Source organism: Plecotus auritus, assembly GCF_963455305.1.
Source record: "Plecotus auritus genome assembly, chromosome: 13".
Classification (NCBI taxonomy): domain Eukaryota; kingdom Metazoa; phylum Chordata; class Mammalia; order Chiroptera; family Vespertilionidae; genus Plecotus; species Plecotus auritus.
Window position 1 is genome coordinate 29,286,081 of NC_137779.1, and position 22,466 is coordinate 29,308,546.

The window sequence follows — 22,466 nt, forward strand, 5'->3', positions numbered from 1 at the left end:
CTCAGGGCCCCTGGGGAGACCCTGAGGTGTGGGTGTGAGGAGGGGCAGCATCGGGTGGGAAGGGAGAGGAGAGCTGGTGCCCCCTCAGCTGGGAGCAGCAGGGGGCGTGCCTGAGGCAGGGGCCCTGGGCTCATGTCAGTTCCCTCTTTAGACCCAACGCTGAGCAGTGGCCAGGGGTCTCCGTGTCTGTGCTCAGGAGTCACCCAGCGCCTCCCACTTCACTCCCATGTCCAGCGGTGCCAGCCTGTGGGAGTGAACGCTTTCATCGCAACCTCAGCGGGACCAGATGGACAACCAACACATCCCTCAGGGATGTTGGGTGAAACCTGCTTTCTTACCAAATGTACTTTATAAAATCAAAGGTTTCTCTTCCTATACTGACCCCGCTCCACACTCAGTGGCCTTGGCCCGGTCAGAAGACCAATCCTGATCCACACTGCTAACAACCTCACCTGACACGGGCCCTAAGCAGGACCTGATTCCCATGTGCCTTTGACACATGACCCCGTGGGGCCAGTCATGGAGGGAGGGGGCGTTCCCCACCTCAGTCCACACACAGTTCCATGTTTCCCTGGGGAACGCCAATGCCAACACCGTGAGGATCTGAGTGCTGTTCAGAGCAGACTCACGGAGGACAGACACCTGAAGGAGAACAGAGGGCAGGACAGGAGGGCTCAGGAGGCCTGGGGGCCGGGTGTGAAGGATGGGGAATGGGGCCTGGTGAGGGGTGGGGCAGGGAGGGGACAGACAGGTCAAGCTCTGAGGTCAGTCTCCTACATTGGAGTCTTGACCCATCATCTCTATCTAGGAGGTTCTGGGAAAATCACTAACCTCCCAAGGACACTCCCTCCTCATTGCCCTGGAGGAGAGGCTGGGCCTCCAGCAGAGGATGGTGTGGGTTCCTGTGATGCTGAGTGAGGGCCCAGGGACACACTCCCCACCTGTCAGCCTCCAGGAAGCTCTCAGAAGGAGTCATGGTGATGAACAAGCTGCACAGGGAGGTGACATTCACCCTGGGGACACCAGGGGGCGCTGTGGGTCCTGGTTTGGGGCCTTTAGAGGTCAGAGTCCCCTGGGCTGTGTCAAGTGCAAAGAGCAGGACTGAGCTCCTTTGAAGACCCTTCTATGGGCCAACCAGCTCTCAGCAGTGAAACCCACACCTGCCCTCTGCCCTCAGGGGAGGCCCAGCAGGAGGCCCTGGGCTCAGGGCGGGGACAGCAGTTGACACAGACCCTGGCTGGGCCCAGAGAACACATTTGCATCCCTGCTCCTCCCTCCTGAGCTGCAGGCAGAGGGGATAAGACAGGGGCTGCAGGGCCAGTGCCAGCTGGGCAGCCACAGGCAGCGCTCAGCACCCTCCCAGCATGGCCTGGCTTCCCTTCTACCTCCTGCCCCTCCTCGTCTCCACAGGTCAGAGCGGCCTCAGCACCTGGGGTCCTGCCCCAGATTCCCCCTCCAAGCTCAGTCCTCGGGGTGCCTGCACATCGGGGTGCATTGGGCATCGCTCTGTGTTTTCTGTCCGCAGGTCTCTGTGCTCCTCCTGTGCTCACCCAGCCCCCATCTGTCTCTGCCTCCCCGGGGGCCTCGGCCAAGCTCACCTGCACCCTGAGCCAGGAGCACAGCAACTACTTTATTTGGTGGTATCAGCAGAGACCAGGACAGGCCCCTCGGTTTTTGATGAAGGTTAACAGTGATGGAAGCCACATCAAGGGGGACGGGATCCCCGATCGCTTCTCAGGCTCCAGTTCCGGGGCCGACCGCTACTTAACCATCTCCACCCTCCAGTCAGAGGACGAGGCTGAGTATTACTGTGGTGAGAAACATACAATTGATGGCCAGACTGGTTAAGCCACAGTGACACACGCAGAGGGGAAGTGAGAGAAAAACCTCCCTCCCCGGACTCTCCTCCCTCGGGTCCGGAGGGTGGCCTCCCTGCCCCTCCCCAGGACCCTGAGCCCATGACTGTCCTCCTTGCACCCCATCATCTCGCCCCTCCTCCTGCTGAGAGCCCTGAGCAGAGGCACGTGCGGGCACCAGGTAGGTCCTGGGGACCAGACAGCAGGAGTGTCTTCACCCACAGGCCTGTGGGGACGATGCTGGGAGACCTGCCTGGCCCACGAGGGAAAACACTGAGAGAGAGCTGGGGCTGTGATGGCCGTGTCCCCCAGGACCCTTCGGCCTGCGCTCCAACCTGGGGCTCTGGTCAGGGGAAGAGCCCAGATCTCAGGGTCCCTGCGGAGACGGTGGAACACACAGCAGTGAACCCCTTCAGTGGGTGCAGCATGGACTCAGACCCCGGTCCTGGCAGGACAGGGCTGAGCAGGAAGCATCTGGTCCTCAGGGAGGCAGGACAGAGACCCTGACCCCTTGGGGGGCACAGCCCTGGGCCCAGCAGGGAGGCGGGGCCTGTGGGGAGGTCTGAGCAGGACCAGCATGGAGCAGGGCCTGGCTCCTCCATCTGTGCCAGAGCATCTGCTTGTGGGGCCAAAACAGGCTCCCCTCTGCCCAGGCCTTTCCCAAGGTCGGTCAGACCATGTCCCCTGGGAGGGCAGCTGGGCATGGGGGCGGGAGACTGAAGAGGGAAATGTGTGGACTCCTTCCCGCTGGAGGGGAGTCCTGTGGGGGATCCCCCTCGATGGCATCACACGGGGAGCCCAGGGGAGGGGGTTTTCTGGAATCTGAAATACAGCACCTTTCACACTCCCACACCACCCAGGCCGCATGGAGCCGCTGTGGACTAACTCGCCCGGGTCCCTGGGCGCTGAGCTGAGCTGGGGCAGGAGGGAGGCAGGGCTGGTCCCCGGTGGCTGGTTCTGAGATGAACACCAGGAGCTGCCTGGGGCCTGGGTGACCCCCAGGGGGAGAGAGGGAAGGGGCTGGTCTCCTGGGAAGGAGGGGACAGGGAGCAGGAGGAGAGATGGATCAGGGCTGACCCCGCAGTGACCTCTGGCAGCCCAGGGGGCTGGAGGCACAGGGTCCCAGGGCCACCCCTGTGTCCCCTCCCTGTGAAGGGCTGTTCTCTAAAGGGCTGTGGTGACTTTGTCCCAAACAAGGCCCCGCGGGACCCTCTTTGTCGCTCTCTCTCTCTGGATTTTTCTCTCCCCCTCCCTTCCTCTCTGAAATCAATAAAAATGCACATATTGTAAAAAGAGCTCCTTCCTTCTCATTGCTGAGCAGTGTTCCCTGCTCTGGGCGGAGTGACATCCGTGACCCATCCACGCAGGAAGGGCAGAGGCCTCCGAGGGTTCCCACGTGGACATGGTGCCCGCGGGGCCATGACCTCTGTGCGCAGTGTCTCTGTGAGCACAGTCCTCCCTCTGAAACCAGTGCCCGGAGCACAGCTGCTGGGCTGTGTGCTGAGTGCGGGTCTCAGTCCTCCAGAGGCTGGGAAGCGCTTTCCCACAGTCACCGACCCTTTCCCGTTCCCACCGTCCCTGCTCCCGCCTCCCTGCCTCCCGCCCCTGGGGCACCCACCGGGGTCCCTGTGTCACGGGAGCCCCCTGACCCGTGTGGTCGTGTCTCCTGTGGTTTTCGTTGGTGTTTCCCTAGCAGCTAAGGATGAACGCCCTCCCTGAGCTCATGGCCTCCACACACCCTCTTCCTGACGCGCCTGCTCAGGGTTCCTGCCTGTGTCCTCCTGGGCTGTGATTCTTTGGCTAAATTCCATGATCCTCCCTGTCCTCTCTGCACGGGTCATCCATGGGAAATGTGGTTCACACGCATTTCTCTTCCCTCTGTTGCCTGTTCCTTTAGGAAGCTTTGCACAGCCAAGCAGATGGCCATCGCTGAGTCTCAATGGACTGATGGTCTCTTTCGTGAATCATGCTTCTGATGTCATCGGAGAATTCTGGCCTGGCCTTGGGTCTCAGAGATTTCTCTTATTTCTTCCTCAAACAACCAATAACACGGTCGCCTGAGAGGCACATGAGCAATTTCTCTGCCTCTGGCCCTGGGACCCTGGCCTGTCCCACCCCAGCATGACCTCTGTCCCCACAGGCTCCTCCCAGCCCCGCCCTGTGGGTGAGTCCTCACCAGACAGGAGGCCTGAGGGTTGTCCACAGGCCCAGAGAGGAGGCCAGGGTGCTGGGTCAGGGGTCAGAATTACCTTTTTAAAATATGGTTTTATTCATTTCAGAGAAAGTAGGGAGAGGGATTGGGATAGAAACATCAATGAGGAGAGAATCACTGATTGGCAGCCTCCTGCACACCCTAATGGGATTGACCCCCTACCTGGGCATGGGCCCTCACTGGAATGGAACCGGGACCTCCTGATTCCTGGGTCGATGCTCCAACATTGGGCCACACCGGCCGACAGAGCTCTCTAAGTGGACAGCACAGGGCGCTCTAGGGAACCTGGTGCAGGCCCTGTGCATGGAGCCCTGGCACAGCCTCCTACACTGAGCCCTTTTCTGCTCAGCAGGGAGACCCCCCTGAGCCCCAGGAGGAAGGAAGTGGATTTGCATGAGGCCCCGCCCACCCAGCAGTGAAGAGCCTTGAAGACCACACCCCCAGCTGAGGGCTCAGAGCAGAACCTGGCAGCCTCACCATGGCCTGGACCCTTCTGCTCCCCCTCCTCACACTCTACACAGGTGCTGCCCCAGCCTCAGCCCCAGACACCAGGGAGCAGCCTGGCCATGACCTTCAGCTCAGCTCAGGGGACACTGCGGGGTGTGGGCCTCTGGGACTGAGACCCTCATGCCCACACTCTCCTCACCTCTCCTCACCTCTCCTCTCCTCTCCTCTCCTCTCCTCTCCTCTCCTCTCCTCTCCTCTCCTCTCCTCTTACAGGTCCCGTGGCCTCTTCAGAAGTAACTCAGCCCCCAGCAGTGTCTGTGGCCCCCAGACAGACGGCCAGGATCACCTGCCAGGGAGAACTCGTAAAAAAATATTATCCCAGCTGGTACCAGCAGAAGCCCGGCCAGGCCCCCGTGTTAGTCGTCGCTAGTGATGCAAGCCGGACCTCAACGATCCCTGAGCGATTCTCTGGCTCTGACTCAGGGGACACGGACACCCTGACCATCAGCGGGGCCCAGGCCCAGGACGAGGCGGACTATTACTGTTTAGTGTGGGACGGCAGTGATGATGCTCACAGTGACACAGGCGGATGGGGAAGTGGGACAGAAACCTCCCCGCTCACCCTCTCCTCCAGCCCCGAGGACTGTACACCCCGCCCTGAGCAGGTTCAGCCCAGGTCCCACTTCCGAGGCCCCCGAGCTGCCCCCTCCTCAGCCTCGGGCAGCTCTGCAGAGGGAGGGACAGGCTGGCTCAGGGCAGGCGGGACCGGCTCCCTGGTGTGTGTGGGCCCCAGTGTCATTCCTGAGGGAGGGCTGAGCCAGGACAGACTGATGGAACCCTGTGTCTGAAGCAACAGCCTGTGACTTTGTACACAGTGGCCACGGGGCCACGTTCTGAATGAATCCCCGGACCCTCCCAGCCCAGCTGAGCTCCTCGAGCCCCGGTCCGTGCAGCCCAGGACTCTGCAGGGAGCAAAGTGGAGGGGGACACACCGCCCACCGCTGCTGGGCGCCCCTGGGGGTCACAGCTGGGCCCTCGCTGGGAGACACCCCTGGGGCAGGGAAGTGCCTCTCCCAAGGTCATGCCCTCTCTGTGGGTGTGACTCAGGCCCAGTGCCCGCCTGATGCCAAGGCCCCAAGGCCCCCCCCCCTTCAGAAGGCCCAGGCAGCCTCCAGTGGAGGCCTCAGTGTCACCCCTGTGCAGTCCCCGAGGCTGGCCCCCACGCTTCCTCCCAGAGGGGCCGCCTGGAGGAGGGTCTCCCCTCAGAGCGTTTCAGGGCCCCAGGAGCAAACAAGAGTCCAGCGGGCAGAGCGCCGAGGGGACGGAGCTGCGGGGGGACCCTCTGGGGTCTGCAGACGCTCCTCACAGCACAGATGAGCCCCTGGGGGGACCACCCGAGGCCGGGAAGGCGCCTCCAAGGACGTTAGAGGGCACATCCCACAGAGCCAGCACCCAGCCCCGCAGTGCGCCCCAGCCAGAGGGGCCGCTCCTGAGGGAGGCATCGGGGGGACTCCTCAGAAGAGCTCTCCGTGGGGGCAGAATGAGCCCCAGACTAGAGTCTGCTCTGGTGGCCTCTGGGAAAGGGGGAGGAAGCACCGCTGAGAAATGAGTGATCTGTGTCCACGGAGTTCCCCGCATCCCAACATGAGAACCACTAACGGGGAGAAGGACAGGCAGCCCATTCCCGCAGGAGAGAGCCACCCACCTCTGTACGGCTGCTTTGTCCCAGAGCCCTGATCGAGCTGAGGGCCTCCATCCACAATGCCTCCCCCCTCACACCACCTTGTCCCCCGCGGTGAGCTCAGTCCCCCATCCCCTACATCCTCCACCGGGTACCCATCCCCCACAAGGTACCCATCCCCCACAGCATACCCCTCCCCACAGGCCACCCATCCTCCACTGGGCACCCATCCCCTATAGGGCACCCATTCTCCAGAGGGCACCCCTCCCCCACAGGGCACCCCTCCCCCACAGGGCACCCATCCCCACAGGGCACCCTCCCCCACAGGGCACCCCCCTGCCTGGGTAGTTCCACCTTGTCCTTCAGGGTCCTCAGTGGAAGTCCCGTCCGCAGGGGCCATCATGACAGGGACAGCGAGTGCGATGCTCTGACGGAACGATCTCTCACGCCCTCGTGTTCCCGCCTCGGCAGCTCGCAGCGCCTTCCCGTCCCATTTCCACCCTCGTCTCCACGAGGCGCAGGTCCGTGAGGGAGAGACTGTGCACAGGGCCCACAGAAATGACTTAGACCACAGCACTCAGGGGGTGATCACATGGAAACCCCAGAGTGCTCCTGGGGACAGAGCAGCCTCTGGAGACCCTGGGCATCACCCCCTCTGTGACCCCAGGAGGAGTCCTGGAGGGGGAGCGACTGGTCTTGTCCCCCCAGAGTCCCTGGTTGTCACCACAGCCCTGTGACCTCTCCGGCTTTCCCAGCTGTGACGCGGTCTCCTGTGAAGGTGCCAGAGAGTATCCTCCCCTCTCCTTTTCTTTTTTCAAGAATATTTTTATTGATTTCAGAGAGGAAGGGAGAGGGAAAGAGAGAGAATCATCAATGATGAGAGAGAATCATGGATGAGCTGCCGCCTGCACGCCCCACACTGGGGATCCAGCCTGCAACCCAGGCCTGTGCCCTGACCGGGAATGGAACCGTGACCTCCTGGTTCATAGGCTGACCCTCAACCCCTGAGCCACACCAGCCGGGCTCGCTCCTTTTTCAAGAGAGAGTGACAGATACACCAGCTTCGGAGAGCAGTCTGGTCCACCGGATACAACAGTTTGAACCAATGTGTCATTTCAACATCTCCACTTCCAGATGTTAATAATGGGAAGATGCAAGTGGTGTCCGTTTTCATAGTAGATTTTGTTAAACTGGCTTTGTTGGAATTATCATCATTTCAATATGAATTAAATGGAAAATACTGATGACATGACTCTTGTACTGATTTTTAAAAACTGGTAAGTATATCAGAGGCCCCACCTCTAAGCACAAACAGGCCCACATTTCAGAGAAATGCAGATGCCAACGCGGTGCAGATGTGAGCGCTCCTCACCCAGACTCAGGAGGACGGACAGCAGAATAGAGAACAGAGGGCGGGACAGAAGGGCTCAGGAGGCCTGGGGCCAGGGGAGAGATGGGGTGGTGGGAGAGGGGTCATGGGGTCTGGTGAGGAACAGAGCAGAGAGGGAGTGAAAGGTCAGGCTCTGAGGTCAGTCTCCTACATTGGAGTCTTGACCCATCATCTCTGTCTGGGGCATTCTGGGAAAATCACTAACCTCCCAAGGACGCTCCCTCCTCATTGGCCTGGAGGAGAGGCTGGGCCCCAGCAGAGGATGGTGTGGGTTCCTGTGATGCTGAGTGAGGGCCCAGGGACACACTCCCCACCTGTCAGCCTCCAGGAAGCTCTCAGAAGGAGTCATGGTGATGAACAAGCTGCACAGGGAGGTGACATTCACCCTGGGGACACCAGGGGGCGCTGTGGGTCCTGGTTTGGGGCCTTTAGAGGTCAAAGTCCCCTGGGCTGTGTCAAGTGCAAAGAGCAGGACTGAGCTCCTTTGAAGACCCTTCTGTTGGGCCAACCAGCTCTTAGCAGTGAAACCCACACCTGCCCTCTGCCCTCAGGGGAGGCCCAGCAGGAGGCCCTGGGCTCAGGGCGGGGACAGCAGCTGAGACAGACCCTGGCTGGGCCCAGAGAACACATTTGCATCCCTGCTCCTCCCTCCTGAGCTGCAGGCAGAGGGGATAAGACAGGGGCTGCAGGGCCAGTGCCAGCTGGGCAGCCGCAGGCAGCGCTCAGCACCCTCCCACCATGGCCTGGCTTCCCTTCTACCTCCTGCCCCTCGTCGTCTCCACAGGTCAGAGCGGCCTCAGCACCTGGGGTCCTGCCCCCGATTCCCCCTCCAAGCTCAGTCCTCGGGGCGCCTGCACATCGGGGTGCATTGGGCATCGCTCTGTGTTTTCTGTCCGCAGGTCTCTGTGCTCCTCCTGTGCTCACCCAGGCCCCATCTGCCTCTGCCTCCCCGGGGGCCTCGGCCAAGCTCACCTGCACCCTGAGCCAGGAGCACAGCAACTACTTTATTTGGTGGTATCAGCAGAGACCAGGACAGGCCCCTCGGTTTTTGATGAAGGTTAAGAGTGATGGAAGCCACATCAAGGGGGACGGGATCCCCGATCGCTTCTCAGGCTCCAGTTCCGGGGCCGACCGCTACTTAACCATCTCCACCCTCCAGTCTGAGGACGAGGCTGAGTATTACTGTGGTGAGAAACATACAATTGATGGCCAGACTGGTTAAGCCACAGTGACACACGCAGAGGGGAAGTGAGAGAAAAACCTCCCTCCCCGGACGCTCCTCCCTCGGGTCCGGAGGGTGGCCTCCCTGCCCCTCCCCAGGACCCTGAGCCCATGACTGTCCTCCTTGCACCCCATCATCTCGCCCCTCCTCCTGCTGAGAGCCCTGAGCAGAGGCACGTGCGGGCACCAGGTAGGTCCTGGGGACCAGACAGCAGGAGTGTCTTCACCCACAGGCCTGTGGGGACGATGCTGGGAGACCTGCCTGGCCCACGAGGGAAAACACTGAGAGAGAGCTGGGGCTGTGATGGCCGTGTCCCCCAGGACCCTTCGGCCTGCGCTCCAACCTGGGGCTCTGGTCAGGGGAAGAGCCCAGATCTCAGGGTCCCTGCGGAGACGGTGGAACACACAGCAGTGAACCCCTTCAGTGGGTGCAGCATGGACTCAGACCCGGTCCTGGCAGGACAGGGCTGAGCAGGAAGCATCTGGTCCTCAGGGAGGCAGGACAGAGACCCTGACCCCTTGGGGGGCACAGCCCTGGGCCCAGCAGGGAGGCGGGGCCTATGGGGAGGTCTGAGCAGGACCAGCATGGAGCAGGGCCTGGCTCCTCCATCTGTGCCAGAGCCTCTGCTTGTGGGGCCAAGACAGGCTCCCCTCTGCCCAGGCCTTTCCCAAGGTCGGTCAGACCATGTCCCCTGGGAGGGCAGCTGGGCATGGGGGCGGGAGACTGAAGAGGGAAATGTGTGGACTCCTTCCCGCTGGAGGGGAGTCCTGTGGGGGATCCCCCTCGATGGCATCACACGGGGAGCCCAGGGGAGGGGGTTTTCTGGAATCTGAAATACAGCACCTTTCACACTCCCACACCACCCAGGCCGCATGGAGCCGCTGTGGACTAACTTCCCCAGGTCCCTGGGCGCTGAGCTGAGCTGGGGCCGGAGGGAAGCAGGGCTGGTCCCCAGTGGCTGGTTCTGAGATGAACACCAGGAGCTGCCTGGGGCCTGGGTGACCCCCAGGGGGAGAGGGAGGGGAAGGGGCTGGTCTCCTGGGAAGGAGGGGACAGGGAGCAGGAGGAGGGATGGATCAGGGCTGACCCCGCAGTGACCTCTGGCAGCCCAGGGGGCTGGAGGCACAGGGTCCCAGGGCCACCCCTGTGTCCCCTCCCTGTGAAGGGCTGTTCTCTAAAGGGCTGTGGTGACTTTGTCCCAAACAAGGCCCCGCGGGACCCTCTTTGTCGCTCTCTCTCTCTGGATTTTTCTCTCCCCCTCCCTTCCTCTCTGAAATCAATAAAAATGCACATATTGTAAAAAGAGCTCCTTCCTTCTCATTGCTGAGCAGTGTTCCTGCTCTGGGCGGAGTGACATCTGTGACCCATCCGCGCAGGAAGGGCAGAGGCCTCCGAGGGTTCCCACGTGGACATGGTGCCCGCGGGGCCATGACCTCTGTGCGCAGTGTCTCTGTGAGCACAGTCCTCCCTCTGAAACCAGTGCCCGGAGCACAGCTGCTGGGCTGTGTGCTGAGTGCGGGTCTCAGTCCCCGAGAGGCTGGGAAGCGCTTTCCCACAGTCACCGACCCTTTCCCGTTCCCACTGTCCCTGCTCCCGCCTCCCTGCCTCCCGCCCCTGGGGCACCCACCGGGGTCCCTGTGTCACGGGAGCCCCCTGACCCGTGTGGTCGTGTCTCCTGTGGTTTTCGTTGGTGTTTCCCTAGCAGCTAAGGATGAACGCCCTCCCTGAGCTCATGGCCTCCACACACCCTCTTCCTGACGCGCCTGCTCAGGGTTCCTGCCTGTGTCCTCCTGGGCTGTGATTCTTTGGCTAAATTCCATGATCCTCCCTGTCCTCTCTGCACGGGTCATCCATGGGAAATGTGGTTCACACGCATTTCTCTTCCCTCTGTTCCCTGTTCCTTTAGGAAGCTTTGCACAGCCAAGCAGATGGCCATCACTGAGTCTCAATGGACTGATGGTCTCTTTCGTGAATCATGCTTCTGATGTCATCGGAGAATTCTGGCCTGGCCCTGGGTCTCAGAGATTTCTCTTATTTCTTCCTCAAACAACCAATAACACGGTCGCCTGAGAGGCACATGAGCAATTTCTCTGCCTCTGGCCCTGGGACCCTGGCCTGTCCCACCCCAGCTTGACCTCTGTCCCCACAGCCTCCTCCCAGCCCCGCCCTGTGGGTGAGTCCTCACCAGACAGGAGGCCTGAGGGTTGTCCACAGTCCCAGAGTGGAGGCCAGGGTGCTGGGTCAGGGGTCAGAATTATCTCTTTTGTTAAAAAAAATGTTTTTATTGATTTCAGAGAAAGTAGGGAGAGGGATAGTAGAGATAGAACAAAATTGATGAGAGAATCATTGATAGGCAGCCTCCTGCACCCCCTAATGGGACTGACCCCCTACCTGGGCATGGGCCCTCACCCAAATGGAACCGGGACCCCCTGGTTCATGGGTCGATGCTCCAACATTGGGCCACACCGGCCGACAGAGCTCTCTAAGTGGACAGCACAGGGCGCTCTAGGGAACCTGGTGCAGGCCCTGTGCATGGAGCCCTGGCACAGCCTCCTACACTGAGCCCTTTTCTGCTCAGCAGGGAGACCCCTGAGCCCCAGGAGGAAGGAAGTGGATTTGCATGAGGCTCTGCCCACCCAGGAGTGAAGAGCCTTGAAGACCACACCCCCAGCTGAGGGCTCAGAGCAGAGCCTGGCAGCCTCACCATGGCCTGGACCCTTCTGCTCCCCCTCCTCACACTCTGCACAGGTGCTGCCCCAGCCTCAGCCCCAGACACCAGGAAGCAGTCTGGCCATGACCTTCAGCTCAGCATAGGGGGTGCTGCGGGGTGTGGGCCTCTGGGAATGAGACCCTCATGCCCACACTCACCTCTCTCCTCTCCTCTCCTCTCCTCTCCTCTCCTCTCCTCTCCTCTCCTCTCCTCTCCTCTCCTCTCCTCTCCTCTCCTCTTCTCTTTAGTCTTACAGGTCCCGTGGCCTCTTCAGAAGTGACTCAGCCCCCAGCAGTGTCTGTGGCCCCAGGCGGGACGGCCAGGATCACCTGCCAGGGAGAACTCATAGAAAAATATTATCCCAGCTGGTACCAGCAGAAGCCGGGCCAGGCCCCCATGTTAGTCGTCGCTGGTGATGGAAGCCGGACCTCAACGATCCCTGAGCGATTCTCTGGCTCTGACTCAGGGGACACGGACACCCTGACCATCAGCGGGGCCCAGGCCCAGGACGAGGCGGACTATTACTGTTTAGCGTTGGACGACAGTGATGATGCTCACAGTGACACAGGCGGATGGGGAAGTGGGACAGAAACCTCCCCGTGTCACCCTCTCCTCCAGCCCCGAGGACTGCACACCCCGCCCTGAGCAGGTTCAGCCCAGGTCGCACTTCCGAGGCCCCGAGCTGCCCCCTCCTCAGCCTCGGGCAGCTCTGCAGAGGGAGGGACAGGCTGGCTCAGGGCAGGCGGGACCGGCTCCCTGGTGCGTGTGGGCCCCAGTGTCATTCCTGAGGGAGGGCTGAGCCAGGACAGACTGACGGAACCCTGTGTCTGAAGCAACAGCCTGTGACTTTGTACACAGTGGCCACGGGGCCACGTTCTGAATGAATCCCCGGACCCTCCCAGCCCAGCTGAGCTCCTCGAGCCCCGCTCCGTGCAGCCCAGGACTCTGCAGGGAGCAAAGTGCAGTGGGACACACCGCCCACCGCTGCTGGGCGCCCCTGGGGGTCACAGCTGGGCCCTTGCTGGGAGGACACCCTGGGGCAGGGAAGTGCCTCTCCCAAGGTCATGCCCTCTCTGTGGGTGTGACTGAGGCCCAGTGCACCCCTGATGCCAAGGCCCCAAGGCCCCCCCCCCTTCAGAAGGCCCAGGCAGCCTCCAGTGGAGGCCCCAATGTCACCCCTGTGCAGTCCCCGAGGCTGGCCCCCACGCTTCCTCCCAGAGGGGTCGCCTGGGGGAGGGTCTCCCCTCAGAGCGTTTCAGGGCCCCAGAGAGCTAACAAGAGCCCAGCGGGCAGAGCGCTGAGGGGACGGAGCTGCGGGGGGACCCTCTGGGGTCTGCAGACGCTCCTCACAGCACAGATGAGCCCCTGGGGGGACCTCCCGAGGCCAGGAAGGCGCCTCCAAGGACGTTAGAGGGCACATCCCACACAGCCAGCACCCAGCCCCGCAGTGCGCCCCAGCCAGAGGGAGCCGCTCCTGAGGGAGGCATCGGGGGGACTACTCAGAAGAGCTCTGGCTCCGTGGGGGCAGAATGAGCCCCAGACTAGAGTCTGCCCTGGTGGCCTCTGGGAAAGGGGGAGGAAGCGCCGCTGAGAAATGAGTGATCTGTGTCCACGGAGTTCCCCGCATCCCAGCATGAGAACCACTAACGGGGAGAAGGACAGGCAGCCCATTCCCGCAGGAGAGAGCCACCGGCTCTGCAGACAGCTGCTCCGTCCCGGAGCCCCGATGGAGCTGAGGGCCTCCATCCACAATGCCTCCCCCCTCACACTCCTTTCTCCCTCGCAGTGAGCTCAGCCCCCACATCCCCTACATCGTCCACAAGGCACCCATCCCCCACAGGCACCAAAATCCCACAGGGCACTCATCCTCCACAGGTCACCCCTCCCCCACAGTGCACCCCTCCCCCACAGGGCACCCATTCTACACAGGGCACCCATCCCCCACATGGCAACCATCCCCAACAGGGCACCCCTCCCCCACAGGCCACCCATCCCCCACAGGGCACCCCTCCCCCACATGGCACCCATCCCCAACAGGGCACCCCTCCCCCACAGGCCACCCATCCCCCACAGGGCACCCCTCCCCCACAGGGCACCCCTCCCCCACAGGGCACCCCTCCCCCACAGGGCACCCCCCTGCCTGGGTAGTTCCACCTTGTCCTTCAGGGTCCTCAGTGGAAGTCCTGTCCGCAGGGCCATCATGACGGGGACAGCGAGTGCGATGCTCTGACGGAACGATCTCTCACGCCCTCGTGTTCCCGCCTCGGCAGCTCGCAGCCCCGTCCCGTCCCATTTGCACCTTCGTCTCCACGAGGCGCAGGTCCGTGAGGGAGAGGCTGTGCACAGGCCAACAGAAATGACTTAGACCACAGCACTCAGGGGGTGATCACATGGAAACCCCAGAGTGTTCCTGGGGGACAGAGCAGCCTCTGGAGACCCTGGGCATCACCCCCCCTCCCCCGTGACCCCAGGAGGAGTCCTGGAGGGGGAGCGACTGGTCTTGTCCCCCCAGAGTCCCTGGTTGTCACCACAGCCCTGTGGCCTCTCCGGCTTTCCCAGCTGTGACGCGGTCTCCTGTGAAGGTGCCAGAGAGTATCCTCCCCTCTCCTTTTCTTTTTTCAAGAATATTTTTATTGATTTCAGAGAGGAAGGGAGAGGGAAAGAGAGAGAAACATCAATGATGAGAGAGAATCATGGATGAGCTGCCGCCTGCATGCCCCACACTGGGGATCCAGCCTGCAACCCAGGCCTGTGCCCTGACCGGGAATGGAACCGTGACCTCCTGGTTCATAGGCTGACCCTCAACCCCTGAGCCACACCAGCCGGGCTCGCTCCTTTTTCAAGAGAGAGTGACAGATACACCAGCTTCGGAGAGCAGTCTGGTCCACCGGATACAACAGTTTGAACAATGTGTCCACATGTTAATAATGGGAAGACGCAAGTGGTGTCCGTTTTCATAGTAGATTTTGTTAAACTGGCTTTGTTGGAATTATCATCATTTCAATATGAATTAAATGGAAAATACTGATGACATGACTCTTGTACTGATTTTTAAAAACTGGTAAGTATTTCAGAGGCCCCACCTCTAAGCACAAACAGGCCCACATTTCAGAGAAATGCAGATGCCAACGCGGTGCAGATGTGAGCGCTCCTCATCCCGACTCAGGAGGACGGACAGCAGAATAGAGAACAGAGGGCGGGACAGGGGGCTCAGGAGGCCTGGGGCCAGGGGAGAGATGGGGTGGTGGGAGAGGGGTCATGGGGTCTGGTGAGAAACAGAGCAGAGAGGGACTGAAAGGTCAGGCTCTGAGGTCAGTCTCCTACATTGGAGTCTTGACCCATCATCTCTGTCTGGGGCATTCTGGGAAAATCACTAACCTCCCAAGGACACTCCCTCCTCATTGGCCTGGAGGAGAGGCTGGGCCCCAGCAGAGGATGGTGTGGGTTCCTGTGATGCTGAGTGAGGGCCCAGGGACACACTCCCCACCTGTCAGCCTCCAGGAAGCTCTCAGAAGGAGTCATGGTGATGAACAAGCTGCACAGGGAGGTGACATTCACCCTGGGGTCACCAGGGGGCGCTGTGAGTCCTGGTTTGGGGCCTTTAGAGGTCAGAGTCCCCTGGGCTGTGTCAAGTGCAAAGAGCAGGACTGAGCTCCTTTGAAGACCCTTCTATGGGCCAACCAGCTCTTAGCAGTGAAACCCACACCTGCCCTCTGCCCTCAGGGGAGGCCCAGCAGGAGGCCCTGGGCTCAGGGCGGGGACAGCAGCTGAGACAGACCCTGGCTGGGCCCAGAGAACACATTTGCATCCCTGCTCCTCCCTCCTGAGCTGCAGGCAGAGGGGATAAGACAGGGGCTGCAGGGCCAGTGCCAGCTGGGCAGCCACAGGCAGCGCTCAGCACCCTCCCACCATGGCCTGGCTTCCCTTCTACCTCCTGCCCCTCGTCGTCTCCACAGGTCAGAGCGGCCTCAGCACCTGGGGTCCTGCCCCCGATTCTCCCTCCAAGCTCAGTCCTCGGGGCGCCTGCACATCGGGGTGCATTGGGCATCGCTCTGTGTTTTCTGTCCGCAGGTCTCTGTGCTCCTCCTGTGCTCACCCAGCCACCATCTGCCTCTGCCTCCCCGGGGACCTCGGCCAAGCTCACCTGCACCCTGAGCCGTGAGCACAGCACCTACACTATTAGGTGGTATCAGCAGAGACCAGGACAGGCCCCTCGGTATTTGATGAAGGTTAAAAGTGATGGAACCCACACCAAGGGGGACGGGATCCCCGATCGCTTCTCAGGCTCCAGCCTGGGGGCCGACCGCTACTTGACCATCTCCTCCCTCCAGTCTGAGGACGAGGCTGAGTACCTCTGTGGTGCAAACTATAAAATTGATGGCAAATTAGCGGGGTTCCACAGTGACACAGACAAAGGGGAAGTGGGGCTAAAAACCTCCCTCCCTCTGTCTGCTCCTCCCTGGGGACTCGGGGACCTGCTCCCTGTCCCTCTCCAGGAAGCTGAGATGCTGACTCTTTCTTGTCAAACCCATCACCCTCCCCTGCTCCACAAGGCACCACGGGGAGAAGCAAACGGGGGCCATGACTGAGGTCCTTGTGCCGACACTTACATTCTGACCCCCCCTCGCCTGTGGGCAGGAAGCGGGGAACCTCCACACCACACCCCGCAGACCAGGCCCCTGAGGGCGAGTGGGGCTGCGCTGACCCCGTCCCCAGGAGGCACTGGGCCTCGGTTCCTGTCCAGGGCTCTGCTCAGGAAAGGAACAAAGACCTCAGGGTGCAGAGGTGACCTTGGACGTCGGCTGTTGCCTCCACTGCTCCTTGGAGGGAGACAGGGCCCTGGCAGTCAGGGCTGAGCAGGAAGCATCTGGTCCTCAGGGAGGCAGGACAGAGCCCTGACCCCGTGGGAGGTGGTCCTGGGCCCAGGAGGGAGGCGGGGCCTGTGGGGAGGTCTGAGCAGGACCAGCTTGGAGCAGGGCCTGGCTCCTCCAACTGCGCCAGAGCCTCCGCTTGTGGGGCCAAGACAGGCTCCCCTCTGCCCAGGCCTTTGAGAGACGGGGTGGGACCCGGGCCACTGAGGACATGACAGTGCCTGGTGCTGGGAGACCCTGAGGGGGATTCATCCCCCCAGGATGCAGGCCTGTGGGTGACGCACTTCAGATACATTAGGGCGTGTTCATTTCCTCTGGAGCTTTCCTGGGACATGTAGACATAAAAGTCCCTTTCCACCCCCACAGCTCAGAGTCCTCACGGAGCCGCCACACAATCCACAGTGACCCTGACCCTGGGCGCTGAGCTGAGCTGGGCTGGGACAGGAGGGATATGTGTGTGTGTGTGTTTTGTTCCATGTGGTTTTATACCACAAGTAGGTTCATGTTTCCACCACAGCTGTCAAGATAATGAACATTCCATCACCCAGGATCCTGCCTGTGGGCCTTTTATAACACAGTCTACTTTCGCCCGCCCCAAGCCCTTTGCGGTCACTAATTAATTATCCACCTCCAAAATTTGATCTTTGTGGAAATGATATCTAGAAATGAAAATAGCCCGACCGGTGTGGCTCAGTGGTTGAGCATCGACCCATGAACCAAGAGGTCACCGGTTGGATTCCCAATCAAGGCACAAGCCTGGGTTGTGGGATTGATCCCCATGAAGGGGGCGTGCAGGAGGCAACCTATGTCATCCATGTTTGTATCTCTCTATCCCTCTCGCTCCCTTCTCTCTAACGATCAATAAAAACATTTTTAAATAAATAAATAAATAAATAAATAAATGTCCTACTATATTTCACCTTCTGTAATTGGCTTTTTTTTTTCCCCCCACCTCCTCCCCAGTAGATTCCTCAGAATTGTCGTCGCATAAGAGACTCTTCCTTTGATGGCTGAGCAGTATTCCCTGGTCGGAGTGGGACAAAGCCTGTCTCCCCATCCACCCAGGACGGGCCCCTGGATTTTTCTCACGTTGGGAAACGGGCCCGTGGGCTCCATGAACCTTGGTGCATCGTTTCTCTGTGAACACAAGTTGCCCCTTGTCTGGAATAAATGCCCAAGCGCACAGCTGCTGGGCGTGTGCCGACTGCAGCTTTGGTCTTTAAGGAGCTGCCAACCTCTTTCCAGAGTGTCTGTCCCCTTTCGCTTTCCCCTCCACTGTGCACGAGTCAGTCGCTGGGGATGTGGTTGGCAGGGATTTTTCTCTCCCTTACTTGCTGGGGGCGGGGGGTCATCCTCTTCAGAAATATTTGCAAAGCAAGAGATATATATATTTTTAAATATATTTATTGATATTTTACAGAGAGGAAGGGAGAGGGATAGAGAGTTAGAAACATCGATGAGAGAGAGACATCCATCAGCTGCCTCCTGCACACCTCCCATTGGGGATGTGCCCGCAACCAAGGTACATGCCCTTAACCGGAATCGAACCCGGGACCCTTCAGTCCGCAGGCCAACGCTCTATCCACTGAGCCAAACCGGTTTCGGCAGCAAGAGATATTTTGATGACGTTCAATGTATTAATCTGTCCCTAAACCAATCATGCTTCTGGCATCAAAAAGTTATTGCCTAGCCCTACCCGGTTAGGCGCAGTGGAGAGAGTGTCGGCCTGCAGACTGAGGGGTCCCAGGTTCGATTCCGATCAAGGGCACATGCCCGGGTTGTGGGCTTGATCCCCAGTGTGGGGTGTGCAGGAGGCAGCTGATCAATGATTCTCTCTTATCATCGATGTTTCTATATCTCTCTCCCTCTCCCTTCCTCTCGGAAATCAATAAAAAATATATATATTTCTAAGAAATTCTTGCCTAGCCCTAGATGCCAAAGACTTCCCCTGCTTTCTTCCTAAAACATAAAAAAAAAAAAAAGTGAGCCGGGATTGCCGGAGAAAAACATGAGCAATTTCTCTGTATCTGAACCAGGAACTCCCGGCCTCATTCACACCAGTGTGACCACTGTCCCTACAAGCTCCTGCTCCAATCACTCGCTGCCCCCAACCCCTGTGGGTGATCTCCTCACCAGAGAGGAGGCCCAGGACTCAGCCTAAGGTGTGCGCGCAGGTGCCGGGTCAGGGGTCAGCCCAGCCTCACTCAACACCCCAGAGAGCTGGGGTGTGTGTGTGGGGGGGCCTTGCCAATCAGGCCCATGCCACAGCTGAGGTCTTTCTACTCAGCAGGGGTGTCTGACCAACAGCCCCAAGAAAGAAGGAAGTCGATTTGCATGAAGATGCCCGCCCCCTTCCAGAGGATAAGAGAGACCCTGAGGCTCCATCCCCAGCTGTGACTCAAGGCAGAGCTCAGGGCAGTCCTACCATGGCCTGGACCCTTGTCCTGCTCCCCCTCCTCTCTCTCTGCACAGGTGCTGCCCCGCGGTCCTGCCTGCAGGCTCACCCCCACAGGACCCTTAGCTGGTCCTGCTCCAAAGCCTGAGCTCAGCCTGAGGGTAGGACCCCCTGGAAATGGATCCTTTATCCTCAAGCCCCGCCCCCCTCTCCTCTCTTACAGGCCCCGTGGTCTCCTACGAGCTGACACAGCCACCCTCCGTGGCAGTGGCCCCGGAAGAGACGGTCAAGATTACATGCTCTGGAGATTTACTAGGGAAAAAATATGCATCTTGGTTCCAGCAGAAGCCGGGCCAGGCCCCCAAGCTGATCATTTATGAGTACAGCAAGCGGCCCTCAGGGATCCCTGACCGGTTCTCGGGCTCCAACTCGGGGAACACGGTCACCCTGACCATCAGCGGGGCCCGGGCCGAGGACGAGGCGGACTATCACTGTCAGTCATGGGACAGCAGTGGTAATGCTCACAGTGACACAGGCAGATGGGGAAGTGGGACAAAAACCCCGTCCCCGTCTGTGTCACAGGCTCCTCCAGCCCCAGGAGGACTGTAGACAAAGCCATGAGCAGGCCTGGCCCAGGGCCCATCTCAGCTCCCCAGGTGCCCCTCCTCCCACCTCAGGCTGCTCTGCAGGGGGTGGCCCAGAGTGGGTTCAGTGTGACAGGACCAGCTGCCCTGATGGTGTCTGGGCCTCGGTGTGAACTGGGGACAGAGGGCCTGGGTGGAAGGACAGGCAGGAGGAGATCTCCATCCATGGCCATTGTCCCCGCATTTCCATACGGTGGTCACTGGGTCAATTCTTCACCCAACTGGCTCACCCATATCAAACCTGTCCCTGTCCCTGTCGCCGTCCCAGCAGCATTTCCTGGAGGCCCCTCCAGGTGCTACGCAGCTGCCAGAGAACCTGACTTATTGCCTGGAAACCCCCGTTATGATGCCTGATCACACATCACTCCGGCCCCCAAAGTTCTTAGGCGAAAACATCACCTTGGGACTAAATGAGTTGGAAATCACAGACACCTGAGTTTCTCACGACCCTTCATCCTCAGACAAACCAGACCCTCCCCAAGGGCACTGACTCTGCTCCCGACACTCACCTCCTGTCACTGGTTCCTTCTCCCCTCCCGATGGCAGCTCCACGGTCCCCTCCAGAGAGGCCCCCCGCCTCTCCACACACCGTCCCTGGGTGTCATTTGTGCCCTGTCTCTGCTAATTACCTGAACGCGCCAACAGCTGCTCAGTTCTTTCCCTGTAATTATGTTCACGGACTGATGCATTAGTTTGTGCGCATTCTTTCCCTCCTTGGCCAGGAACTTTTAAAGGCAACACACACACACATGACGCGCGGAGGCATGATCAGACGGGAGCCTGTGTTTCTCTTGCGACAATGAGTCTGGAGTCAGATGGTGGGTCTCCAGATGCTCCCTCATCCCCTGAGGTCCCAGATCTCCCCCACTTTCTGTCCCCCTCTCCCGACGATGGGGCTCTACCTCCATGCCTGTGGCAGACAGACTTCAGGATGGCTGCTGCTGCTCCAGCTCTCACACCCGGTCCTAGAGGCCAGGCCCTGCGCACATCCAGGCTGCTTCGTTCCTTCACAAGAGAAAAAGTTGGTGGGAAAGAAGCCCGGCTGAGTGACACCCCCGTGGGCCAGTGCTGGGTACTGAGCCTGCAACCAAGGTCCATGCCCTTGACCAGAATCAAATCTGTGACACTTCAGTCCACCGGCCGATGCTCCAGGCACTGAGCCAGACCGGACAGAGTAACTGCCCTATTTTGACCTGCACCAGCGGCCAGCACCAGTGAGAGTCAGTCCCCTAGTCCTTTGCCCCCAGACCAAGCCCCAGAATCCGCCACCCCAGGGATATGAGCAGTAATGCTTCAGGGGGGCCCGACCCTATCCTCCAAATGCACCCCTTCCTAGTTCCTGGGCGACCTGAGCTTCTGGTGCCCGGTCCTCGTCAAGGGCACATGCCCAGGTTGCGGGCTTGATCCCCGTAGGGGGCTTTCAGGAGGCAGCTGATCAATGATTCTCTCTCATCACTGATGTTTCTATCTTTCTCTCTCCCACTGCCTTATTCTCTGAAATCAATAATATATTAAATAAATAAATAAACAAACAAACAAAGAAACAAAATAAATGCGTGAGTGGCAGGTGGCCTTCGGAGAGTCTCTAGAAGAAGCAGCTGAAGCAGGTGACAACCCGGCCAGGAGGGGAGGTGGAGCTGATGTGGCTGACAGTGACAGGGGGGCGGGGCCAGAGTGAGAGCCAGCTGAGGAGTCCACCCCCTCCTTCTCCCTTTGCGTCTCTCTCTCTCTCTCTCTCTCTCTGTCCCATTACTTTCCATTTAATTCTTCTGTTTATCTCTCCCTTATGCTCTTTGCTGTTGCTTGTCCTTCACTCTTCCTTTCATTTTCCCTCTTTTCCTCTTCATAGTGTGTGTGTGTGTGTTTGGTTCTGTGGGATTTTATCACCCGTGGGGCTTCATGGATCCACAACAGCATGAAGACACAGCAATTTTCTACCCCCACTAGGGTCTCCCACATTTTCCCTTTATAACAGCACCCTCCTCTCCCTTCAAGGCGCCCTTCCCTGCCCTCGCCTCCTGGCTCCACTAGTTGCGTCTTCATGTCTAAAAGTCTTCATTTCAGGAATGACCTGTAGGATTAGAGACAGAATCCCGGAGTGTGTAGCCTCTGAGAGGGCCCTTTTCTCCGCCCCTGACCCTGTAGATTCCTCCCAGCTGTCGTTGCATTGAGCGCCTTCCTTTGCACGGACGAGTCGTAGTCCATGGTCCTGGGGGACCGGAGTCTGCGGACCCTCCACCCAGCAAGGGCATCTCAGTGTTCTCTGGAGACGTCATGCCCACGGGTGCTGGGCACACCTCCTGTCCTTTCTCTGTGAACGTACGTGGTCACTTCTCTGAAACACATGCCCAGTGCTCCTTGGGGTTGGGCGGCAGTGACAAGCGTCGTGCTTTCAGCAGCTGCCCACTCTTTCCCGACTGTCTGTACCATTTCCCACGAGCAGGAGCCACGCGTGAGTGACCCCGGGTCTCCACACCCTCGCCCGCAGCGGGTCACCCCTTCTTTTACGTTAGCCAATCTGAGAAGCGGCACCTGAGATCTCACGGTATTTACCTGGCATTTCTCCAGTGCCCACGGGTGAGCATCTTTTTCTGTGCGTGTTCCCACCGATACATCTTCTTCACTACAAGGTTCTTCCTCACAACTCCCCATGTTCTCAATGGACCATAGTAGTGTTTTTTCTTCTTCCTGTTTAGCTTTGACAGTTTACTGACCTATAGGTGTGCATTGGGGATTTCGTTTGCAAATGTGTTGTCTTTGTTACTGGTTTTCTTGTTCTCTTTCAATAGTTTTTTTTTTTTTTTAAGCAAAATATTCCTTCTGTGAGGTTGTACAGAACTAATCTATCCGTGAAGCATCCATCTGGTATTTTCAGAGGTTTCAGAGGTTTCTTTTTTTTAAATATATTTTATTGATTTTTTACAGAGAGGAAGGGAGAGGGATAGAGAGTTAGAAACATCAATGAGAGAGCAACATGGATCAGCTGCCTCCTGCACACCCCCTACTGGGGATGTGCCCGCAACCAAGGTACATGCCCT

At 59.4% G+C, this 22,466-nt stretch overlaps 1 protein-coding gene across 3 annotated transcripts in view; it reads left to right on the forward strand.

Annotated features, from left to right (window-relative positions):
• Positions 1 to 22,466, forward strand: part of LOC308238491 (immunoglobulin lambda-1 light chain-like) — a 107,728-nt gene that overhangs the window by 53,273 nt on the left and 31,989 nt on the right. The window contains exons 1-2 of one of the 3 annotated variants that reach the window (XM_080650435.1): positions 11,494 to 11,556; positions 11,775 to 12,070. The exons of the other annotated variants lie outside the window; for them this stretch is intronic. Of the exons in view, the coding sequence (XP_080506561.1) occupies positions 11,514 to 11,556; positions 11,775 to 12,070 (339 nt within the window). The 5' untranslated portion in view covers positions 11,494 to 11,513. Of the gene's footprint in view, positions 1 to 11,493; positions 11,557 to 11,774; positions 12,071 to 22,466 lie in introns of those variants that run through there. 3 annotated transcript variants of the gene reach the window in all.